The sequence below is a fragment of the Rana temporaria genome, chromosome 13, assembly GCF_905171775.1.
Source record: "Rana temporaria chromosome 13, aRanTem1.1, whole genome shotgun sequence".
Classification (NCBI taxonomy): domain Eukaryota; kingdom Metazoa; phylum Chordata; class Amphibia; order Anura; family Ranidae; genus Rana; species Rana temporaria.
Window position 1 is genome coordinate 39,482,407 of NC_053501.1, and position 24,923 is coordinate 39,507,329.

The 24,923-nt window shown below is 43.7% G+C and overlaps 1 protein-coding gene across 4 annotated transcripts in view; it reads right to left on the reverse strand.

The window, feature by feature from the left end:
• Positions 1 to 24,923, reverse strand: part of SLC35F4 (solute carrier family 35 member F4) — a 315,757-nt gene that overhangs the window by 113,126 nt on the left and 177,708 nt on the right. The window contains exon 1 of one of the 4 annotated variants that reach the window (XM_040332986.1): positions 22,146 to 22,330. The exons of 2 other annotated variants lie outside the window; for them this stretch is intronic. In XM_040332986.1, the coding sequence (XP_040188920.1) occupies positions 22,146 to 22,221 (76 nt within the window). In that variant the 5' untranslated portion in view covers positions 22,222 to 22,330. Of the gene's footprint in view, positions 1 to 22,145; positions 22,331 to 24,923 lie in introns of those variants that run through there. One more of the 4 variants, XM_040332989.1, reaches the window with a different exon arrangement.

Below are 24,923 nucleotides of genomic sequence, written 5' to 3' on the forward strand. Positions count from 1 at the left end.
TTATTGCATTTTTATAAAAATATATTTTTTTACTACTAATGGCGGCGATCAGCGATTTTTTTCGTGACTGCGACATTATGACGGACACATCGGAAAATGTTGACACATTTTTGGAACCATTGTCATTTTCACAGCAAAAAATGCTATAAAAATGCATTATTTACTGTGAAAATGACAGTGCAGTTTAGGTGTTAACCACTAGGGGCGCTGTAGGGGTTATGTGTGACCTCATATGTTTTTCTAACTGTAGGGGGGCGGGGCTGGACGTGTGACGTCATTGATCGTGTTTCCCTATATTAGGGAATACGCGATCAATGAAGCTGCCACTGTGAAGAACGGGGAAGCTGTGTTTACACACAGCTCTCCCCATTCTTCAGCTCCGGGGACTGATCGCGGGACTACAGCGGCGATCGGGTCCGCGGGTCCCACGGCCGCGGTCCCGGAGCTTCAGACTGGGTCGCGGGCGCGCGCCCCCGACCCACGGCTGGGCACATAAAGAGGACGTACAGGTACGTGCTTGTGCCCAGCCATGCCATTCTGCCGATGTATATCTGCAGGAGGCGGCCCTTAAGGCCTTGTACACACGGTCGGACAAAACCGATGTGACTGGTCCGTCGGACCGTTTTCATCGGTTCACCTCTGAAGTGGCCGTACGGCCTGATATGTGTACACACCGTCAGTCCAAAATCCGATCGGGTCAGAACGCGGTGACGTCAAACACACGACGTGCTGAATAAAACGAAGTTCAATGCTTCCAATCATGCGTCGACTTGATTCTGAGCATGCGCGGGTTTTGAACCGATGCTTTTCTGTACTAACCATCGGTTTGGTCCGATGGGGCAGCGGTCCATCGGTTCAGTTTTGAAGCATGTTTTAAAATTTTGGACCAAAGGAAAACAGACCGATGGCCTATACACACGGTCGGTTTGGTACGATGAAACTGAACTTCGGTTCATTCTCATCGGTTTGGTCCGACCGTGTGTACAAGGCCTAAGTGGTTAAAGTATCGGTTGCAGGTATCGGTGCATTTGCACGAGTACCGATACTTGTGCAAATACTAGTATCGGTGCAACCCTAGCTATAATTAACCCTTATGGAGTCCTTTTGATACCCTTAACACTGGTGATCACTAGAATTAAACACTTTACAGGTAACTAGATCGTCTAAATGGGCAACTTTTCCATCAGCAGGCACAATCACGGCCAATTCTTATCTTGTTCTCGGAGAGGAGATTCTTCGTTTTGGTCATCAAGAACTTTATTGCCTTGGACAGTTAAATAAATGCAAAGAAATCAAAAGGGATCTTTCACCGCCAGGGGGAAGCTGAGGAATATAGCATGCAAGCCAAATTGTTTTACTATCCCTTTTCAGATGTGTACTGGCCCCATCTCCCTCCTGGGCACCTCTGCCCTGCTTAGAAGAACAACAGAGAAATGGCTGCCATTATTTTATGATTACAGAATACATTTGTGTTTCGCTATGTACATATAAGGTTTGACCAAAAAGAGCATGTTGAGTTCTTATTTATATCTGCTTATTCATCCATCTATTAGGTGCAGGTGTGCTCATTTCTTAAATGTAATTTATATTACCTCTAGAGACACAAACATAGGCTTATAGATGAGGTTGCACTCACTGACCTCTAGCAGAGCTGGCCGCTTTGAAAACTCTCTCTGAGCGCTAATACAGCCATTGGGGGCAGCTGAAGTCTAACAGAAAAGAACATCATGTTATTGTGTATGTAAAGAATATACAGAATGCTGTACAATATAATGAATGTACTTTACAGCCTTGAGCCATACAAATATATCAGGGGAAAAGCAAATAGGAATCAGGAATATCTGGCAGTAAAACGTGGTCAGAGACTTAATAACTGCGCTCAATAATTGTGATAGAAAAAAGTACAAGCGCAGAATTGCTATTACATGTTCCCGATATTTGCCCCCATCAATGGTGGACACAATTTGTTGAGATTTGGAGCTTCATTAGCTAGACATACACAGGGGGCCGGATTCAGATACATTGGTGTATCTTTCCGGGTGGCGTAACGTATCTCAGATACGTTACGCCGCCGTAAATTAAGGCGCAAGTTCCGTATTCAGAAAGAACTTGCGCCCTTAGTTACGGCGGCGTAACGTATGTGTGTCGGCGTAAGCCCGCCTAATTCAAATGTGGATGATGTGGGCGTGTTTTATTTAAATTACATGTGACCCCGCGTATTTGACGTTTTTTACGAATGGCGCATGCTCGAAATTATGCCGCAAATCGTCATTGCTTTAGACATGAACGTAACTTACGTACAGCCCTATTCGCGAACGACTTACGCAAACGACGTAAAATTTTCAAAACTCGACACGGGAACGACGTCCATACTTAACATTGGCTACTCCTCAAATAGCAGGGGTAACTTTACGCCGGAAAAAGCCTAACGTAAACGACGTAAAAAAATGCACCGGCCGGACGTACGTTTCTGAATCGGCATATCTACCTAATTAGCATATTCCTCGCGTAAATATACAGAAGCGCCACCTAGCGGCCAGCGTAAATATGCAGCCTAAGATACGACGGTGTCAGGCCCCATACACACGACCGAGTTTCTCGGCAGAATTCAGCAAGAAACTCGATGGGAGCCGTATTCTGCCGAGAAACCCGGTCGTGTGTACACTTTTCGCCGAGGAAACCGACGAGGATCTCGTCGGGCCAAATAAAGAACATGTTCTCTATTTCCTCGTTGGTCAATGGGAAACTTTGGCTCGCCGAGATCCTCGGCGGCTTCACAAGGAACTCGACGAGCAAAACGATGTGTTTTGCCCGTCGAGTTTCTCGAACGTGTGTACGGGGCCTAAGACACTTACGCTGGTCGGATCTTAGGGAAATCTATGCGTAACTGATTCTATGAATCAGTGGCATAGTTACGATCACGCACATTCAGAGTTACGATGGCGTATCCGGAGATACGCTGTCGTATCTCCTTTCTAAATCCGGGGCCAGGGGCTCCATTCTTAAAGTGGAACTTCACTCTCCGAATTGATTATTATGAATCCTCATGCGGCTAGCATTAGTAAATACACTCACCGGCCACTTTATTATTAGGTACACCTTGTTAGTACCGCGTTGGACCCCCTTTTGCCTTCAGAACTGCCTTCATTCTTCATGGCATAGATTCAGCAAGGTGTTGGAAACATTTCTCAGAGATTTTGGTCCATATTGACATGATAGCATCACGCAGTTGCTGCAGATGTGTCAGCTGCACATCCATGATGCGAATCTCCCGTTCCAGCAGATCCCGAAAGTACTCTATTGGATTGAGATCTGGTGACTGCGGAGGCCATTGGAGTACAGTGACCTCATTGTCATGTTCAAGAAACCAGTGGTGAGATGATTGGAGCTTTGGGACATGGTGGATTATCCTGCTGGAAGGAGCCATCAGAAGATGAGTACACTGAAGTCATAAAGGGATGGACATGGTCAGCAGTAATACTCAGGTAGGCCGTGGCATTTAAACAATGCTCAATTGGTACTAAGGGGCCCAGAGTGTGCCAAGAAAATATCCCCCACACCATTACACCACCAGCCTGAACCATGGATACAAGGCAGGATAGATCCATGCTCTCATGTTGTTTACACCAAATTCTGACTCTACTATCTGAATGTCTCAGCTGAAATCAAGATTCAACAGACCAGGCAACGTTTTTTCCAATCTTCTATTGTCCAATTTTGGCCAAGCCTGTGCCAATTGTAGCCTCGGTTTCCCCAGGAGTGGCACCCGGTGTGGTCTTCTGCAGCTGTAGCCCATCTGCTTCAAGGTTCAAAGTGTTGTGTGTTCAGAGATGGTATTTTGCATACCTTAGCTGTAACAAGTGGTCATTTGAGTTAATTTTGCCTTTCTATCATGTCGAACCAGTCTGCCCATTCTCCTCTGACATCAACAAGGCATTTACGTCCACACAACTGTCACTCACTGGATATTTTCTCCTTTTCAAACCATTCTCTGTAAACCCGAAAGATGGTTGTGTGTGAAAACCCCCCGTAGATGAGCAGTTTTTGAAATACTCAGACCAGCCTGTCTGACACCAACTTCCATGCCACATTCAGAGTCACTTACAGTCAGGGTTTTTTTTTTAGGGGGAACTTTGTAGAACTCAGTTCCACCACCTCTGACTCAGACCATTTGGTGCCCGCTCACCACAATCACTTGTAAACACAGAAGTCTGGTTTCTGTGTTTACAAGTGACAGCTCTGCACTCTGTATGTAATGCAATCCTGGTATTAAATGCCCCTTTACTGTTTTCGTGAAATTTGACTAACACACCCACTATTTGATGCGATTTGGAGGGTGTGTGTAGGGGGGGGGGGGTTTTGTGGGGCCGTGGTTAAGTTCCAGCACCTATTGTTTGAGAAAAAAGCCCTGCTTACAGTGTCTTGCAAAAGTATTCACCCATTTGTCGTTTTACCTATTTTGTTACACTACAGCCTTTAGTTCAATGTTTTTTTTATCGGAATTATATGTGATGGATCAGAACACAATAGTCTAAGTTGGTGAAGTAAAATTTGAAAAATATATACATAAAACAATTTTTCAGAAATAAAAAACTGATAATTTGCATGTGCGTATGTATTCATCCCCTTTGTTAGGAAGCCCATAAAAATCTCTGGTGCAACCAATTACCTTCAGAAGTCACATAATTAGTGAAATGATGTCCACCTGTGTGCAATCTAAGTATCACATGATCTGTCATTACCTATACACACCTTTTTGAAAGGTCCCAGAGGCTGCAACACCTAAGCAAGAGGCACCACTAACCGAACACTACCATGAAGAACCGAGTGATCGGTGGTGTTTGATCTCTTGGTTCTCAGCCTTAGAGCCGGCAGGGAAAAGATAAAGCATCTGACCGATGCTGCATCCACCTGGTTAAATATGATTTAAAAAAAATCCCATACTTCTCTTTTAAAGTGACTGGTGCCCAGTGGCGGCTGGTGCTCCAAATTTTTGGGGGGGCGCAAACAAAAACAAAACAATTGCAGCCTCACTGTGCCCATCTTACACAGCTACTGTGCCCATCAATTGCAGTCACTGTGCCCATCAAAGGCAGCCACTGTGCCCATCATACACAGCTACTGTGCCCATCAATTGCAGCCACTGTGCCATGCCATCAATTGTCGCCACTGTGCCATCAATTGTCGCCACTGTGCCATGCCATCAAACGCAGCCACTGTGCCAATCAACTGTCACCACTGTGCCATGCCATTACACACAGCCACTGTGCTATCAATTGTCACCACTGTGCCCATCAATTGTCACCACTGTGCCCATCCATTGTTGTCACCACTGTGCCATGCCAAATGCAGCCACTGTGCCATGCCATCAAACGTTACCACTGTGCCCATCAATTGTCACCATTGTGCCCATCAATTGTTGTCACCACTGTGCCCATCAATTGTTGTCACCATTGTGCCCATGAATTGTTGTCACCACTGTGCCCATCAATTGTACTCGCCACTGTGCCCATCAATTGTACTCGCCACTGTGCCCATCAATTGTACTCGCCACTGTGCCCTGTTAAATTCTGCCACTGTGCCCTGTAAAATGCCCCCTCCCCATTTCAGCCCGGCACTTACCTTTTTGGGGTCAGCCATCCTGCTTCCACCGTCCCTCTAAGTCTTCTCCCGCCCTCGATGACGCTTCAGCCAATCAGGTTACCAGAACCGGTGAACCTGATTGGCTGAGACGCCTGTCAGTCTTATACAAGGAGCGCATCCCTAGTGCGTTCCTTGTATAAGCTTCCGGGACCCGAGGGCTGTACTCGGAAAAGCCTATCAGAGCCGTTGGCACTTCCATACAGCCAACCAGCTGCCGTTATTCAGATGGTCGGACATGAGCGCCGACCATCTGAATAGAACAGCGACAGCGTCGATAATAACATGGATTCATGCAATGCATGAATCTATGTTATTAGACTCAGTGGCGGTGAGAGCCAGAGGGGGCAGCGCTCCAGCGCCCTCTATGGACGAACCGCCACTGCTGGTGCCTATATGTTCACATCCCACTATAGCCTAAGTGATCTACACCCTGAGGTGGAATGTCAGCCCACGCGGTCTTTGGGGGGTTACCATCATGCCTCTGGGAGCCAGGAGGTGCTACACTTTAATGAATAAATCTGACTGGTTGTTTTGAGCAGGGGTCTCCAAACTATGGTCTAACGGCCACATCTGGTCCTCTACAAGATTTTACCTGGACTGCAGAAACTCGGATGTGATGAGGGCCTTCTGATGTCATAGTGGAGCTTCTGATGTCACAGAGAAATTCCAAATGAAAGGGTTCTCTGAAGTGATGGGGGCTTCTAAATTTGAAAGGGAAATCTGATGTGAAATGGGGACTGTGATGGAGGGGGGCTCTAATGTGATAGGGAAACTTCTGATATGAAAACGGGGCTCTGATACCATAGTGAAGCTATTTCTTGGAGTGTGTTTATTCACTTATTTATCATTCATTTAGCTCACGACTATTTGTTAAATATACAATACGGGCCTTGTATTTAAAGGAATGGAGACCACTGTTTTAAAGCAACACAGACTGTATGAGCCAATTCTTTACTTTACATGCTTTTTTGACAACCGCAAACTGACAGGTGCTCTTTAACCTCTTTCCCACCATGTCCCTGGGACGTCCTCCACTTTGAGCGGTGATATCTCAATGATGCCTGCAGCTACAGACATCATTCAGATATCCCCGTCTTCAGCCGCCGATTCTCTGCACCATAAGAACGATCAAAGCGGCGCTTGATCGTTCTTATAGGCAGCGGGAGGGGACGCTCTCACCGCCATCCGGTGCTTCTCCGGGCTCTCCCGTGCCATCGGGGGCCCGGAGCGCGAATCGGTCGGCGTCCGCTGCAGAACCATAGAGATGACTGGTGACCAGACGGTCACAGTCATCTCTATTACCGTCGGAGGACCGGGCGCGACGTTATGACGTCATGCCCGGTACCCGGAAGTAAACAAAGCCGCAATCGCGGCTGTCGGCATGTGATCGGTGATTCTTTTTTCACTGATTTCATGCCTGTAAGCCTGGAGGAGAGATGTGGGGTCTTATTGACCCCATATCTCTCCATAAAGAGGACCTGTCACACTGATTCCTATTACAAGGGATGTTTACATTCCTTGTAATAGGAATAAAAAGGATCCAATTTTTTATTTATTTTTTTAAAGTGTAAAAATAAAAATAATTAAGTAAAATAAAAATAAAATAAAAATTTTTTTTTTTCAAAACGCCCCTGTCCTCGATATCTCGCGCGCAGAAGCGAACACACATGCGGTCCCGCCCACATATGTAAACACCGTTCAAACCCCACATGTGAGGTATCGTTGCGTGCGTTAGAGTGTGTGCAACAATTCTAGCACTAGACCTACTCTGAAACTCGAAAATTGTAACCTGTAAAAAATGTTAAAGCGTCACCTATGGAGATTTTTAAGTACCGAAGTTTGGCGCCATTCCATGAATGTGCGCAATTTTAAAGCGTGACATGTTAGGTATCTATTTACTCGGCGTAACATAATCTTTCACATTATACAAAAAAATTGGGCTAACTTTACTGTTTTGTTATTTTTTAATTCATGAAACCGTTTTTTTCTCCAAAAAAAGGCGTTTGAAAAATTATTGCGCAAATACCGTGCGAGAAAAAAAGTTGCAATGACCGCCATTTTATTCCCTAGGGTGTCTGCTTAAAAAAATATATAATGTTTGGGGGTTCCGATTAATTTTCTAGCAAAATGTTTTTGATGTTTACATGAAGGAGAGACGTGCCAGAATTAACCCGGTGGGCAAGTGGTTAAAATGCACAGCCTGCCCCTGACAATTTACCGCACCAACGACGCAACTTTGATTTTTAAATACCATATTTCGGGATGTAATGTGAAATGGGAATTATTCAACACTAGAGATTATTTTAAGAATCCAGTTGTCCCTTTCCAGAGCAAGGCTTTGAAATTGAAATGATGGAGTCTTCACTCTGTTAGTGGCACAGCAAGGTAGAAATGTTTTTCGTGACATCCCTGAGGCAGGAGTGGGCTATGGATTCTTACACCTCATGTTTAAAAATAGTTTTTAAAAAATCTAATAAATTAGACAAATGAGCTGTTGTATTTAAAGTACAAACACTGCCGATCCTTGATCGATTCTGGGCTCACGATTTGATATTCTTTGCAGAGTTTGTCTTCTACTGAAATCCCCATAAGGTTATAATATAGTCAAATATATCCAGGTATGACTACTGTGTTCTCTGTGCAAGTCATGCAAAGGGGTTTATAGAAAGATTAGTTCTGAATATCCACCTGTCAATCTTTAACCATCTAACTCCCGGACCATATTGCTGGTCAAAGACCAGAGCACTTTTTGCGATTCGGCACTGCGTCGCTTTAACTGACAATTGCGCGGTCGTGCGACGTGGCTCCCAAACAAAATTGGTGTCCTTTTTTTCCCACAAATAGAGCTTTCTTTTGATATTTTGGTATTTGATCACCTCTGCGGTTTTTAGTTTTTGCGCTATAAACAAAAATAGAGCGACAATTTTGAAAAAAATGAATACTTTTTACTTTTTGCTATAATAAATATCCCCCAAAAATATATAAAAAAATTCCCTCAGTTTAGGCCGATACGTATTCTTCTACATATTTTTCGTAAAAAAAAATCGCAATAAGTGTTTATTGATTGGTTTGCGCAAAAGTTATAGCGTTTACAAAATAGGGGGTATTTTTATGGCATTTTTATTAATATTTTTTTTTTACTAGCACTGGCGGCGATCAGCGATTTTTTTTCGGTACTGCGACATTATGGCGGACACTTCGGACACTTTTGACACATTTTTGGGACCATTGGCATTTTTATAGCCATCAGTGCTATAAAAATGCATTGGATTACTATAAAAATGCCACTGGCAGGGAAGGGGTTAACACTAGGGGGCGGGGAAGGTGTTAAGTATGTTCCCTGGGTGTTTTATAACTGAAGGGGGGGTGGACTGACTTGGGGAAATAACTGATCGCTGTTCATACATTGTATGAACAGACGGTCAGGCATTTCTCCCCCTGACAAGATCGGGAGCTGTGTGTTTACACACACAGCTCCCGGTCCTCGCTCTGTAACGAGCGATCGCAGGACACGTGACAGGTCCCAGGCGATCGCCTGTCCAAATGGATGGCGCAGCGCCGCTTGTGCATGCGCAGTGCCGCTCGCGCATGCGCAGTGGGTGCCCAGCCGTAAAGCCGAAAGCTGTCACGGCCGGGTGCCCACACTTGGAATGAAGACGCCGGCCGGAGAGGGGGGGAGAGGAGCGGAGCCCCGGCCGGCGCGTCGCTGGAACGTGGAGCAGGTGAGTGTATGTTTATTAAAAGCCAGCAGCTACACTTTTTGTAGCTGCTGACTTTTAATAAACATAAAAAATGACTGGAACACCCCGTTAACTGTGGGCAGCTGAAGCTGCTGCCTATTCACTTCCTGGATTTACAGACACACCTCCAGCTCTGCAGCTCTCTTTGTCCCTCTTATGACTAATCCTCCCTCCCTTTCTGGCAAACTCTTTTGAGAGTGAAAGAGAGAGCTGTGCATGATGTCATATGCTATAGGCCTAGGCAAATAAACAGGAAGTGGGCTGTATAAGGTATTTACTGGCAGAAAAAAAAATGTTTTACTATTCAAAGTTAAAACAACAAGGGCAGAAGATTTAATAGATGGAAAGCTGAAAAAATGACTCAAGGTCCACTTTAAGCTTTGACAATAAAACATGAAAGCACATCAGGATTCAGGGCAGCCAGCTGAAGACTGTGTATTAAAGTGGCTCCATTTAAAGCCACTTAAGTAGTTTTATGTTTCCAACAGGTGTATATGCCGAGATTCATTCAAATCTGATATATGCTAAATAATTCGCATTTAGAAGGAATAGCTTCTGATACAGGAATATGATTATGCATATGCAACAATGAACTAAAAACAAATCTAAATACTCAGTTGGTGCATATTCTTACGTTAACAGAATAGGCAATCAGTCGAATGATCGGAGCCTCGGGGAGTAACTGTAACTTGCAGTTTACCGAATGGTTGCAAAGTTAGAATAGAATCAAAAATGCACACCAGGCTCACAATGGCAAAAAGTGTGCATGCACTGCAGAACAGGGGTTGACAAATTTGCTTGGAATGTAGGAGCCAGCTAAAAAAGTTAGGAGCCAGAAAACGCACCCCGTCCCGACGAGCTTGCGTGCAGAAGCGAACACATACGTGAGCAGCGCCCGCATATGTAAACGGTGTTCAAACCACACAAGTGAGGTATCGCCGCGATTGGTAGAGCGAGAGCAATAATTCTAGCCCTAGACCTCCTCTGTAACTCAAAACATGCAACCTGTAGATTTTTTTAAACGTTGCCTATGAAGATTTTAAAGGGTAAAAGTTTGTCGGCATTCCACGAGCGGACGCAATTTTGAAGCGTGACATGTTGGGTATGAATTTACTCGGCGTAACATTATCTTTCATAATATAAAAAAAATGGGGATAACTTTACTGTTGTCTTATTTTTAAATTTAAAAAAAGTGTAATTCCCCCCCCCCCCCCCAAAAAAAAGGGCACTTGTAAGACGGCTGTGCAAATATGGCGTGACAGAAAGTATTGCAACGATCGCCATTTTATTCTCTATGGTGTTAGGATAAAAAATATATATAATGTTTGGGGGTTCTAATTAGAGGGCAGAAGATGGCAGTGAAAATAGTGAAAAATGACATTAGAATTGCTGTTTAACTTGTAATGCTTAACTTGTAATACCAACGGCCACCACCAGATGGCGCCAGCTCACAGAAGGAAGAACTGGGGACTTCACAAAAACCTGGCGACCGGGATTTGTCGAGCCCTGCTGCAGAATAATGAATATCAGGTTATAAAAGCTGCACAAACATGGACTCTTCACAGAAATGTCTCTGCGACTCAAGAAAAAAGGGGTACCAGAATAGGTAACCCAAGGTCATACTTTTGAGGCAAAATAAACAATGAAGAATATTTGAGAAAAAATTACAATATATATTGAAAAAAATATGAGAGTTAAAAACATATATATTATGGTACATGATATATAGTAAGCCCTTGTGCGTCAACGTGTTTCATCGTAAAGCTTCGTCAGGACACATTCAATGTTCGTTGATATACCATGTACCATGTACCATGATATACTGTGTTTCCCCGAAAATAAGACCTACCCCGAAAATAAGACCTAGCGTTATTTTCCAGGAGGGCTGCAATATAAGCCCTACCCTGAAAATAAGCCCTAGTTAAAATGTTTGTAACATCCTATAATCCACTCTATTACAGTAGTATATAATGTACAATGTGTGTGTTTCTGTAATATAATTGCGGGGAAGAGATCTCCGGCAGGTCACAGAAGCGCAGAGCTGCACTATAACGAAGGTATTGGGCACAATTATATTACAGAAACACACACATTGTACATTATATACTACTGTAATAGAGTGGATTAAAGGGTTTTACAAGCATTTTAACTCAGTTTACACTGGGGATTCCTGTCAGGCAGGGAGAGAGAGGGGGGGAAAGACAGCACATTATATGGTAAGACCTACCCCGAAAATAAGCCCTACTGTGTCTTTTGTTGCCAAAATTAATATAAGACCCGGGCTTATTTTCGGGGAAACACGGTATATGTTTTTTAACTCTCTCCTAATGCTTTTTACATACCACATATTTTTTCTCTAATATTCTTCATTGTTTACTGTGCCTCAAAAGTCCGATGTTGGGTTACCTATTCTGGTACCCCTTTTTTCTTGTTCCTCTTATCATTGATGGGTGTGAGTGCTTTCCTCTTTAGTCTCTGTGACTCAATAGGGGTAACATGGTTGCACAGCATAGTCTCTAAAAGACTATAACAGCAGAGAGTCCGGCTGGGAGTCACTGATTGAGGAAAACAGTTCAAAATACAAATAGCTACTTGCAGTTATCCTCTCACTGAAGACCAGGGTAGCTCTGGTAATACAGGTGAACAGCTGGAAGGATCCAAGGCCCAAGAAAAAAAGGACCACCCCACTGGAACTGCAGTACTGTCGTAGCAATAAGGAAAGTGTTCTCCACTGTTTAATCTGCCCTCCCCACAAAGTCTTCTGAAGAAACCAGTTGAGCGGGAAAAAAAAAACTGAACCAATTTCTCCATCCACACATCCACTGTGTGCATCAGAATACAATGATCAGTGCTGCAGCCTATTGGTTGCATGCGCTGTGGGAGTAAAAACATACCAACAAACCCATACAACCCAATAAAGCGACTTCTCACGAACAGGAACAGCCATACATTGATTGAAATTTGGCAGGTTCAACAGGAATTTGATCCACATGTTACTGTCCCAAGTGAAAGAGCCCCCTTATTCTTTCAACACAAACCACACATATAGAACCCAGGATAACAGGGGTAAAAGGAAATGCAGAGTCCAGTGTGGTTGTACGGTGAGTCTGATTAGTGCAGACCCGACTAGGGTTCCTTATTCACCCTGTGCCAGGGATGTATTTAGGTTTTGTGCTGCCCTAGGCCTGACTAAACTCGTTCACCCCCTAATTTAAATATGACCCACCCCTTCCTGTCAAGGCCACACCCCTTGCGGTTTAAGACCCACCCTGAAATTTTCAAGTGGGAACACTAGTTTTGATGGCCGGGGGGGGGGGGCAATGGATTCCCTTAATTTGCATAGATTTCCTCTCACTTCCTGTTTGGCTATGGGACAGGAAGTGAAGGGAAATCTCTACAATGGGACAGGGATGTTAAAAAATTTGAAGCGATGCCCCCCCCAGGTTTGCAGAATGCCAACCGCCCATATACTGGAAGCAGTGCGGCTGATTTATGTGGGTGCTGAACTAATTTGCCTAACAGTGTAGCACAAGCCGGCGGGGACACTGTCCATGCTGCCCCCCTGCAAAGTGCTGCCCTAGGCCTGGGTCTTGTTGGCCTAGGCCAGGATACAGCATTGCCCTGTGCCCCTAATAGACACAGGGTGACTTACACATATGAGGGGCCAGGGGGAACTGGACAAGGAGCTTCCAGAGCTCTCTAAGGTAAGCTGGGTTCCACAAGCCCTCCACCCAAAGTGACTCCCGTCACAGGCAACTCCTATCCTCATATCTATTGCTGGTTCCAAATTAATTATAACTACTGCAGTAGGGAACAGACACTAGAGGGTACACTCAGCATCTTTCCAAAATAACTGTTCCCTACTGCAGGAGTTCTTACTGATTTGGAACCACTAATCGATATGAAGATAGGAGTTGCCTATCTATAAAATTTGCAGAACACAGTATTGCTTGGACCTTGAGAAAGGGTGTACACCCCAAAAAGCTTGTCCTGAAATTTGGATGTTAGTGCAAAAAAAAAAGTATTATGGACAGAACTTAAAGCGGGGGTTCACCCGCTTAGATTGAGGCTAATTACGGGAAGCACAATCGGTGTTTTTTTTTTACATCAATGTAGTACTTACCGTTTTAGAGATGGATGTTCTCCGCCGCTTCCGGGTATGGTCTTAGGGACTGGGCGTTTCTATTTGATTGACAGCCTTCCGACCGTCGCATACAGCGCGTCACGAGTTTCCGAAAGAAGCCGACTGTCGGTGCGGCTCTATACGGCGCCTGCGCACCGACGTTCGGCTACTTTTGGCAACTCGTGACGCGCTGTATGCGACGGTCGGAAGGCTGTCAATCAAATAGGAACGCCCAGTCCCGCAGACCATACCCGGAAGCGGCGGAGAACATCTATCTCTAAAACGGTAAGTACGGCATTGATATAAAAAAAAAAAACACCCGATTGTGCTTCCCGTAATTAGCCTCAATCTAATGTTAAAAATGAGTTTTTCGGGTGAACCCCCGCTTTAATTGTTTTTGTTTGCGAGTGCGTTAATATGGCTACAACCACCTCAAGGACTTCTGAGAAATCTCGTTAAATGGGACTGCGCCTGCAGCTGAGCACGGTTAGTAATTAGGCACTTTGCTACACTACCAGTTGTGTTTTGTGCTTTAGAATGACTACAGATAAAATACTATAGCTGGCAGCAGTTCTTTACAAGGACAACATTTTCCGGCTATATATTCTGTAGACATCCGCATTATACTGAGCTGACTCACAAGCTAAATGATATGTTTTTATGATCATTAGCGCACTGACTGGTTGAGGGGGGATTATTTCATGTCTTGCTTTTAGTTCAATGCTTCTCTTTAGGTTAAATAGAGGCTCATCTAGAAATGTATAAAAGTAGCATAATATACAAGCAAGAAAAAGTGCACCTCCGTATTTAATTTGTACTGTCAATTAGTGAAAGCCTGATAGACACACATCCAAACATAGAACAGACACACAAACTTACAGTAGACTAGAGTATAGAATATATCTATATATACACATACACACAAACACACACCATTTCCTAAACATCGCAGATTGCAGCGCTACTGCAGTGCTCAACTCCTTAATTGCTGTGGTCTGCAGCAAGAAATATTTCTCAACCATACATTACCCTATGCTTAAAGAGGAAGTAAACCCTCTTGCCAAAAACTAGCTCATTATGAATTACTTACCTGTAATTGAAGCCTCGTTCGCCTCGTCCGACGCCGCCATGATACCCGGAGTGACGTTGGGGTATCGCTGCTCCGGCACGTGGGAGCCGCCACTAACGGCATGATGCCATTAGTAGCGTCACGCTCATTGAGCCTGCACCCGATGTCTACGGCGCATGCAAATATCTCCTAAACCTTTTAGGTTTGGGAGATATTTCTTGCACCTACAGGTAAACCTTAAAGGAGTTGTAAAGGAAAAATTATTTTTTGCTGAAATGACTGTTTACAGGCTATAGAGACATAAAAGTTAACTGATTCCTTTTAAAAACGATTAAAAATAGATAAAAATCAATCATATAATGTACCTCCTAGTTTCAGTTTCGTTTTTGCATCTAGCTTAGTTTTTGCATGTTATTTAATGCCTCTGTGCTAGACAGACCCATAGAGCAGTATTGGTTTGGAAAACAAAACTAGAATCTCCCAGTACTGTGGTCATCAGGAAACAGACAACCAGGAAGTGTCCAGAACAGAGAAGAATTACAGCAACATCAGAGCAAAAACGAACAATGAGGACATGAAACCAGGACTGCAGTATGGTAAAGGAAGCTATTTAGCTAAAAAAAAAACATTAATCTAGGCTTACCTGTAGGTTAAAGTGCTTGTAATGGGTTTACAACCACTTTAAGGAGACTTTATCTGACTGTCACAGAGATGATGGAACAGTCTGCAGCAGTCTGGGGTGCATTAGTCTGCTAAGGTGCAGCGGCCTCATAAAATGGAGAGGGTGCAACGGTCTGATAAAGTGTAATGCCGCGGACACACACCCGTTTTTTTCATTTGAATAAACTCCGAGGGGTTTTTCCGACGGGATTCCTTTCAAGCTGTTTTGCATGCACACGGACACACCAAATTCCGACCGTCACAAATGCGGTGAAGTACAACACTATGACAAGCCCATAAGTCCATTGGAATTTCCGAAGGAAAACGTCCGATGGGGCATACACACGGTCGGAATATCCGATGAAAAAACTCAGTCTGACTTTTTTCATCGAAAATTCCGACCGTGTGTACACGACATAAGAGGTGCAACAATCTGATACGATACAGGGAATGCAACAGTGAGGTGCAGGGTGTGCAAAAGTCTGATCAGCTGTAGGGATTGCAACAGTCTGACAAAGTATAGAGCAGGGGCGTCGAACTCAATTTCATTGTGGGCCGCATCAGCATTATGATTGTCCTCAAAAGGGTCGGTTGTATCTGTAAGATTAGATGTCCAGTGCATCCCCTCCCCTTATATGATGTCAAGAGCCACACCACCATCAGAAGTTGAGTCCTCCACTCTCCCTTACATCACAGTGCACCCCTTCTTTCTGCTGCTGCTTGGAAGAAGCTGGATGCATTGCTTGAAAGCATAAAGTAGGGGTCTGGAGGAGGACCAGAGGAGGGCTGGAGCTCTCCTGCAGCTGCAGGATCGGTGCGAGGACCACATGAAATGGCCTAGAGGGCCGGATTCGGCCCGCGGGCCTTGTGTTTGACACCTATGGTATAGAGGGTATAACAGTCTGCTAAGGTGCAGGGGGTGCAGTGATCTAATAAGATGCAGGGGGTGCAACAGTCTGTTAAGGTGCAGGGGATGCAACAGTCTTGTAAGATGCAGGGGATGCAATAGTCTGTTGGGGTGAAACTGTTTAATCAGATGCAGGGGGTGCTATACTCTGTTAAGGTGCAGAAGTCTCATAAGTTGCAGATGCAGGGGGTGCTATACTCTGTTAAGGTGCAGAAGTCTCATAAGTTGCAGATGCAGGGGGTGCAATACTCTGTTAAGGTGCAGAAGTTTTATAAGATGCAGGTGGTGCAACAGCCCGATAAAGTGTAAGGGGTGCAACAGTCCGATAAGGCACTTCGGGTGCCACAGACTGATGATGTGCACAGGAAGCACCAGTCTAATAAGTCACAGGGGGTGCAGCAGACTCATAAGGTGCAGGGAGTGCAGCAGACTCATAAGGTGCAGGGGGTGCAACAATAGGATAAGTAAAGCTGGGCACATCAGTCCTATAAAGGGCAGGAGGTACGACAGTCTGATATGGTGTAGGAGATACAACAGCCTAGGTACAGTCTTACTAATTCAAATTTTTTCATTGTACATTTTCATACATTTTAAGCCGTTCACATAGGCAGGTTATAACTCTTTAACGGCAAAGGAAAATTGGGACTTCTCAGCAAATGATCCATTTCATCCTGTATTCTTTCATGGAGAAATGATTTTTGAAAAGGTGGAATTATTACACACAGCTACCAACCAGTTTCCTTGTAGCAATCATAATAATGCAACAATTTGCATCAGTGTTTTAAATCAGCGGCTTAGTATCCGATTGAATCCTCTGGGCAACAGATTTTCTTTAGATCATTGTCATTAATCAGCCCATGTGAATTGCTCTGCCCACCAAAATGGAACCTACACTATATTCCCAAAAGTATTGAGATGCCCACATGAACTTTAATGGCCTCCCAGTCTTAGTCTGTAGGGTTCAATATTGAGGTGGTCCACCCTTTGCAGCTATAACAGCTTCAACTCTTCTGGGAAGGCCGTCCACAAGGTTTAGGAGTGTGTCTTAGGGAATGTTTGACCATTCTTCCAGAAGTGCATTTGTGAGGTCAGGCACTGATGTTGGACAAGAAGGCCTGGCACGCAGTCTCCACTCTAACTCATCCCAAAGGTGTTCTATCGGGTTGAGGTCAGGACTCTGTGCAAGCGAGTCAAGTTCCTCAAAGTCACTCATCCATGTTTTTATGGACCTTGCTTTGTGCACTGTCCTGTTGGAACAGGAAGGGACCATCCCCAAACTGTTCCCATAAAGGTCAGAGCATTAAATTGTCCAAAAGGTCTTGGTATGCTGACGCCTTAAGAATTCCCTTCACTGGAACTAAGGGGCCAAGCCCAACCCCTGAAGAACCACCCCACACCAGAATACCCCTTCCACCAAATGATTTGGACCAGTGTACAGAGGGGGCTGAGGCTGTTATTAGGGTTGAGAGGCAGAGTAATGGACCCTTCGGGGGTATCGCTACACTTGGAGTCACTGACCCAGAACAAACATGCAGATTTGGGGTTCTGACTTCTCTCACTTCCTGCATGTTTATTCCTGATTAAGGATGAGCTCTAGCGTGTTCGCATAGTACACGTGCATAGCCCGCCAGGAAGTGTGCACGGCGCTGTGATAATCACAGCCAAGGAGACATTTCCCGATCTCTACAGCCGAGCATCGGGACAATGTCTCCCTACCTGTGATTAGCACAGCGCCATGCACACTTCCTGGCGGGCTCTGCACGTGTACTATGCGAACACGCCAGAGCTCATCCTTATTCCTGATCTAGGACTCAGAAAGCATGGCAGACAAGGGCAGCCAGCTGTCTAGCATTTTCAGCAATGGCAGCCTTCACATTTTTCTCAGCACTGGTTCCTTTTAACATTTCTGATTTAAAACTGGAGCAAATGTACAGCTTTTCCTCATGGAATGCGATTCCTCATGTCCTGATTGGTTTGTAGACATATCAGCTGCAGTTCTCTTTCCTCCAGTTGTCACACTTGTACAGCAGAGGCTTGCAATAAAATTCCTAATGCGAAAGATATTCCGCATTTTATTTTCTGCGCATCCTTTCACGTGCTGCTGACAAGGTTATCCGGACAGCCATGTATTAATGCTACAGTTTAACAGTCGCTATATCCCCCCCCTTCTCTCCCCCTCTCCGAGCCATAGGGCTGACGTCAAGTTTGTTGTCACCACAGACAAGACCTGAATATTGCCAGAGCAGTTAGTGCTGCAGGATCGGCGCATCCTAGCCTGACAGGGCGATCTTAGAGCTAAATGACATCCCTCGCCTGCAACAAAGAGTACACACCGCAGCCTATTCCCCAGCACATCCCTCGCTAACAACACCGGCTAACTGTGACCATGAGATCCATTATCAATCTTCTAAGTGCCTATTATATGCTAGAAAAAAGCAGAAAAATTGCGCCAACCTAATACATGCAATAAAGTCCTTATGTGTGTCCACAAAAATTTGTCAAATTATTTAAGGAGAAGATCGCACAAAATACGTGCAAAAATAAATGTAAATGAGTCCTTAATAGTGCACATATGCAACATAAAAGTCCAAAATAATGAAATCCAGAACAAACGACACCCAGTGTGTGATTAATGACATAAATGTGATCCGCCACCACATGGACTGAGGCTTACCACAAGGCAACCAAATAACAGCGTTATTTATGGTTAACACCAGGATACTCCAGAGTATGAGGAACAGCTTGGATTGAACCCGGGATGTAACCAGACCACAATACACAGAAATCCTCGGCGGGATATACGAGATCTAATGTGCAGCACTCCTCCTCAAACCGTCTCTTCGTATCCAAGCAGTGGGGCAGACAGGACCGGCAGATGTTCAGGTTAGATGGATCCAGACTCAGACATGAAGATGAAATCAGGGTGGGTTTATTCAATCAGCTTATGATTGAGTTCACAGGTCCAGGATCCCGGGTAAGTTCTTCCCTTGTCTCAAAGACAAGGGAAGAACTTACCCGGGATCCTGGACCTGTGAACTCAATCATAAGCTGATTGAATAAACCCACCCTGATTTCATCTTCATGTCTGAGTCTGGATCCATCTAACCTGAACATCTGCCGGTCCTGTCTGCCCCACTGCTTGGATACGAAGAGACGGTTTGAGGAGGAGTGCTGCACATTAGATCTCGTATATCCCGCCGAGGATTTCTGTGTATTGTGGTCTGGTTACATCCCGGGTTCAATCCAAGCTGTTCCTCATACTCTGGAGTATCCTGGTGTTAACCATAAATAACGCTGTTATTTGGTTGCCTTGTGGTAAGCCTCAGTCCATGTGGTGGCGGATCACATTTATGTCATTAATCACACACTGGGTGTCGTTTGTTCTGGATTTCATTATTTTGGACTTTTATGTTGCATATGTGCACTATTAAGGACTCATTTACATTTATCTTTGCACGTATTTTGTGCGATCTTCTCCTTAAATAATTTGACAAATTTTTGTGGACACACATAAGGACTTTATTGCATGTATTAGGTTGGCGCAATTTTTCTGCTTTTTTCTATTATTTTGTGTTAGGTCACGCAATTGCTGCCTCCATATTTATTCACTTAATCGATTTATTATTTGTTAGCGCAATTTTTTTCCTTTCCTATTATATGCTGCTAGTGGAGGCAGACTGCAGTGAGCACAGGTCTCTGGACCCAGCACTGCCCAGGATGACTGCAGCCAACGCTGCTCCACTTTTATCTACAGAAAACTTCCTATACCTCCTATAGACAGGCAAACTCTTGTCGGTCTAGTGAGCCCAAAACGTCTCTGCATCTTGCAGGTTGGCACATATGGGTCTGCGGTAATAAGGTATAGGAACATCTGTCAAAGTTCCAGCAATACTAAACTACTACACTAAGGGCATACGGGGCTCTGGGTTTAAACTCGCAATTCAATTTTGTATCAGTTATTAACATATATTTAGAGTGTTACTGTAATGGATATGTGTGTGTATATACAGTGTATATTTATACAGTATATAGACCGCATATATATACTGTGTGTATATATAGTATATATTTATACAGTATGGACTGTGTATATATATATATATATATATATATATATATATATATATATATACTGTGTGTATAAACAGTATGTGTATATATATATATATATATATATATATATATATATATATGTGTGTGTGTATATACAGTATATATTTATACAGTATATATACCACATATATATACTGTGTGTATATATAGTATATATTTATACAGTATGGACCGTGTATATATACTGTGTGTATAAACAGTATATATATATATATGTGTGTGTATATGTGTGTGTATATATATATATATATATATGTGTGTATGTGTGTGTATATATATATATATGTGTATGTGTGTGTGTATATATATATATATATATATATATGTGTATGTGTATATATATATATATATATATATATATATGTGTATGTATATATATATATATATATATATATATATATATATATATATATATATATATATATATATATATATATATATAGTATATATTTATACAGTATGGACTGTGTATATATACTGTGTGTATAAACAGTATGTATATATATATATATGTGTGTATATATATATATTGTGTGTGTATAGATATACATTACATATACATAGATATTATTTGTACTAATAGTAAAAGTAATTATATTGTAAAACAGATATTTTTGATATGTATAAATTGTGTAATGATAGTAGATGGATAGATAAAATAGATAGATAGATAGATAGATAGATAGATAGATAGATAGATAGATAGATAGATAGATAGATAGATAGATAGATAGATGTTAGTAGTTGCATTAAGTAACAACTGGATATTATGAAGTGGTCTTAATATGTAAGCACATATGTATATATCCTATAGCCATGATAGATAGATAGATAGATAGATAGATAGATAGATAGATAGATAGATAGATAGATAGATAGATAGATAGATAGATAGATGGATAGTAGTTGTATTACATACCAATTGTATTGTACACTGGCTGTTTTTGATATGTAAGCATGTATGTATATTTCCTATGTTGATAGTAGATAGAATAATAGAGTAATTGTGAAAAGTAACAATTGTATTGTAAAGTATCTGTTCTTGATATGTAAATACATATTTATCTACAACATATAGAACTATAGATAGTAATTGCAATAAATGACAATTGCAGTAAAACTAATATATTGCTAAACAGCTCTTCTTGATATGCAGATATCCTAGATAGATAGATAGATTATGACAATTAACAGTTGTATTGTTAAAGTAATATATTGTAAATTTATGTTCTTGATATTTATTATATATATATACATATGTAGAAAGATAGATAGACATACAGACAGACAGACAGACAGATAGATAGATAGATAGATAGATAGATAGATAGATAGATAGATGTAATATAACAAGTAACAGTTGTATTGTTAAAGTAATATATTGTAAAATGACTGTTCCTGATATTGATTATGTATACATATGTAGATAGATAAAACTATAGACAGTAATTGTAATAAGTAACAAGTAGGAATGTAAATAATATGTATGTAGTAATCATAATAACAAGTAATACGATGTATGACACGTCTTCTGGATATATATATGGACATATACCTGGACAGACCCCTATAGATCCTATACAGTCACTCTAATATGCATAACACGTGCACACAGCTCCATGGACAGACAGACACACGGACTTCTCTGCATAATGAATAGTAAGTACATCGGGGTATGACAGCGGGTAGAACCCGCCGGTGGTATTTAGTAAATAGCAATAAATGAGTATAAGATGAGCCCCCGATGGGCACACACAGCACAAGCCCCCCGATCATCCCGGAGGAGACGGATAACATTGATGTCTCCTGCGATCAGAAATGAACTTGCGGGGACAAGTTGGAGGTCTCTGCAGTGATTGCAATGAGACAACCTACGGCGATGGTACTTACCGTCTATGATAGCGGCGTGCAGTTCGGAGACACTGAAGGACGACACGGGGGCCACCTTGGCCGAGTGTTTCTTCATTGTGTCCGCCTGTGTGCTGCTCACAGCCCGCCAGTCATCCCTCCTCTCCTCTCCCCGGCTCCGAGCTCTGAGCTCTCATCTACCTGACTGGCGCTTTGCAAGAGGCAGCACTGACTGAGCACCGAGCACTGACTGAACACCGCGCACCGAGCACTGACTGAGCCCGAGCACCGAGCACTGAGCCAAGACCGAGCACCGACTGAGCCCGAGCACCGAGCACTGACTGAGCACCGAGCCGAGTACCGACTGAGCCGGAACACCGACTGAGCCCGAGCACTTAGCACTGACTGAGCCCGAGCACCGAAAACTTTCTGAGCCCGAACACTGAGCCGAGCACTGACTGAGCACCGAGCCGAGCCCGAGCTCCTGATTTGCTGTTGCCCCAGGAAACCATCCGCAACACATTCAAACAATTCCTGCCCTCTGCCAGCACTTACCGGCCTCCCATTGTCGGGCTGAGCGGTGACTGTGCAAGAGATGGAGGGAACAATCCCACCTCCCGAAATCCTAGCAGATCAGCCCGCAGGGGACTCTTCTTTATTTTGTACAGAATACTCAGCTGGGGAAATTGTAAAAAGATACAGAAATATTGGGAGAAGCTGATGTGATGGGGATTACATATTCCAAACTTCCTTTATTAGGTCTGATTCACACTTGTGCCGCTAAAGAGACCCTGTCACTAATTAAAGTGTATGTCCTGTAAATAATTTATTTCTGTGTATCTTATAAATCATTGTCTCTATAATTTTAATGTATTTCTTTCATCTGAAGTACCTGGCTGATCCTGCCAGTCACCTTTCTTCCTTGTTCTTAACCAGCAGTGGTCTCCAAACTGCGGCCCGGGGGCCAGTTGCTGCTCTTTCCTTGCTTTTTGACCCTCAGTCAGTATTCCCTCCACTGACACCAATGAGGGGCACAATTCCTTCCAATGACAGGCACTATTCCTTCCACTGACACCAATGATGGGCACTATTTCTTCCACTGACACCAATGACGGGCACTATTCCTTCCACTGACACCAATGACGGGCACTATTCCTCCCACTGAGACCAATGATGGGCACTATTACTCCCACTGACACCAATGAGGGGCACTATTCCTTCCACTGACACCAATGATGGGCACTATTTCTTCCACTGACACCAATGACGGGCACTATTCTTTCCACTGACACCAATGACGGGCACTATTCCTCCCACTGAGACCAATGATGGGCACTATTCCTCCCACTGACACCATTGAGGGGCACAATTCCTTCCAATGACAGGCACTATTCCTTCCACTGACACCAATGATGGGCACTATTTCTTCCACTGACACCAATGACGGGCACTATTCCTTCCACTGACACCAATGACGGGCACTATTCCTCCCACTGAGACCAATGATGGGCACTATTACTCCCACTGACACCAATGAGGGGCACGATTCCTTCCAATGACAGGCACTATTCCTTCCACTGACACCAATGATGGGCACTATTTCTTCCACTGACACCAATGACGGGCACTATTCCTTCCACTGACACCAATGACGGGCACTATTCCTCCCACTGAGACCAATGATGGGCACTATTACTCCCACTGACACCAATGAGGGGCACGATTCCTTCCAATGACAGGCACTATTCCTTCCACTGACACCAATGATGGGCACTATTTCTTCCACTGACACCAATGACGGGCACTATTCCTTCCACTGACACCAATGACGGGCACTATTCCTCCCACTGAGACCAATGATGGGCACTATTCCTCCCACTGACACCATTGAGGGGCACAATTCCTTCCAATGACAGGCACTATTCCTCCTATTGACACCAATGATGGGCGTTATTCCTTCCACTGACACCAATAACGGGCACTATTCATTCCACTGACACCAATGACGGGCACTATTCCTCCCACTGACACCAATGATGGGCACTATTCCTCCTACTGACACCAATGAGGGGCACGATTCCTTCCAATGACAGGCAATATTCCTCCCACTGACATCAATGATGGTCACTATTCCTCCCACTGACACCAATGAGGGGTACTATTCCTCCCACTGACACCAATGAGGGGCACAATTCCTTCCACTGACACCAATGAGGGGCACGATTCCTTCCAATGACAGGCACTATTCCTTCCACTGACACCAATGATGGGCACTATTTCTTCCACTGACACCAATGACGGGCACTATTCCTTCCACTGACACCAATGACGGGCACTATTCCTCCCACTGAGACCAATGATGGGCACTATTCCTCCCACTGACACCATTGAGGGGCACAATTCCTTCCAATGACAGGCACTATTCCTCCTATTGACACCAATGATGGGCGTTATTCCTTCCACTGACACCAATAACGGGCACTATTCATTCCACTGACACCAATGACGGGCACTATTCCTCCCACTGACACCAATGATGGGCACTATTCCTCCTACTGACACCAATGAGGGGCACGATTCCTTCCAATGACAGGCAATATTCCTCCCACTGACATCAATGATGGTCACTATTCCTCCCACTGACACCAATGAGGGGTACTATTCCTCCCACTGACACCAATGAGGGGCACAATTCCTTCCACTGACACCAATGAGGGGCACAATTCCTTCCAATGACAGGCACTATTCCTTCCATTGACACCAATGATGGGCACTATTTCTCTCATTGACACCAATGATGGGCACTATTTCTTCCACTGA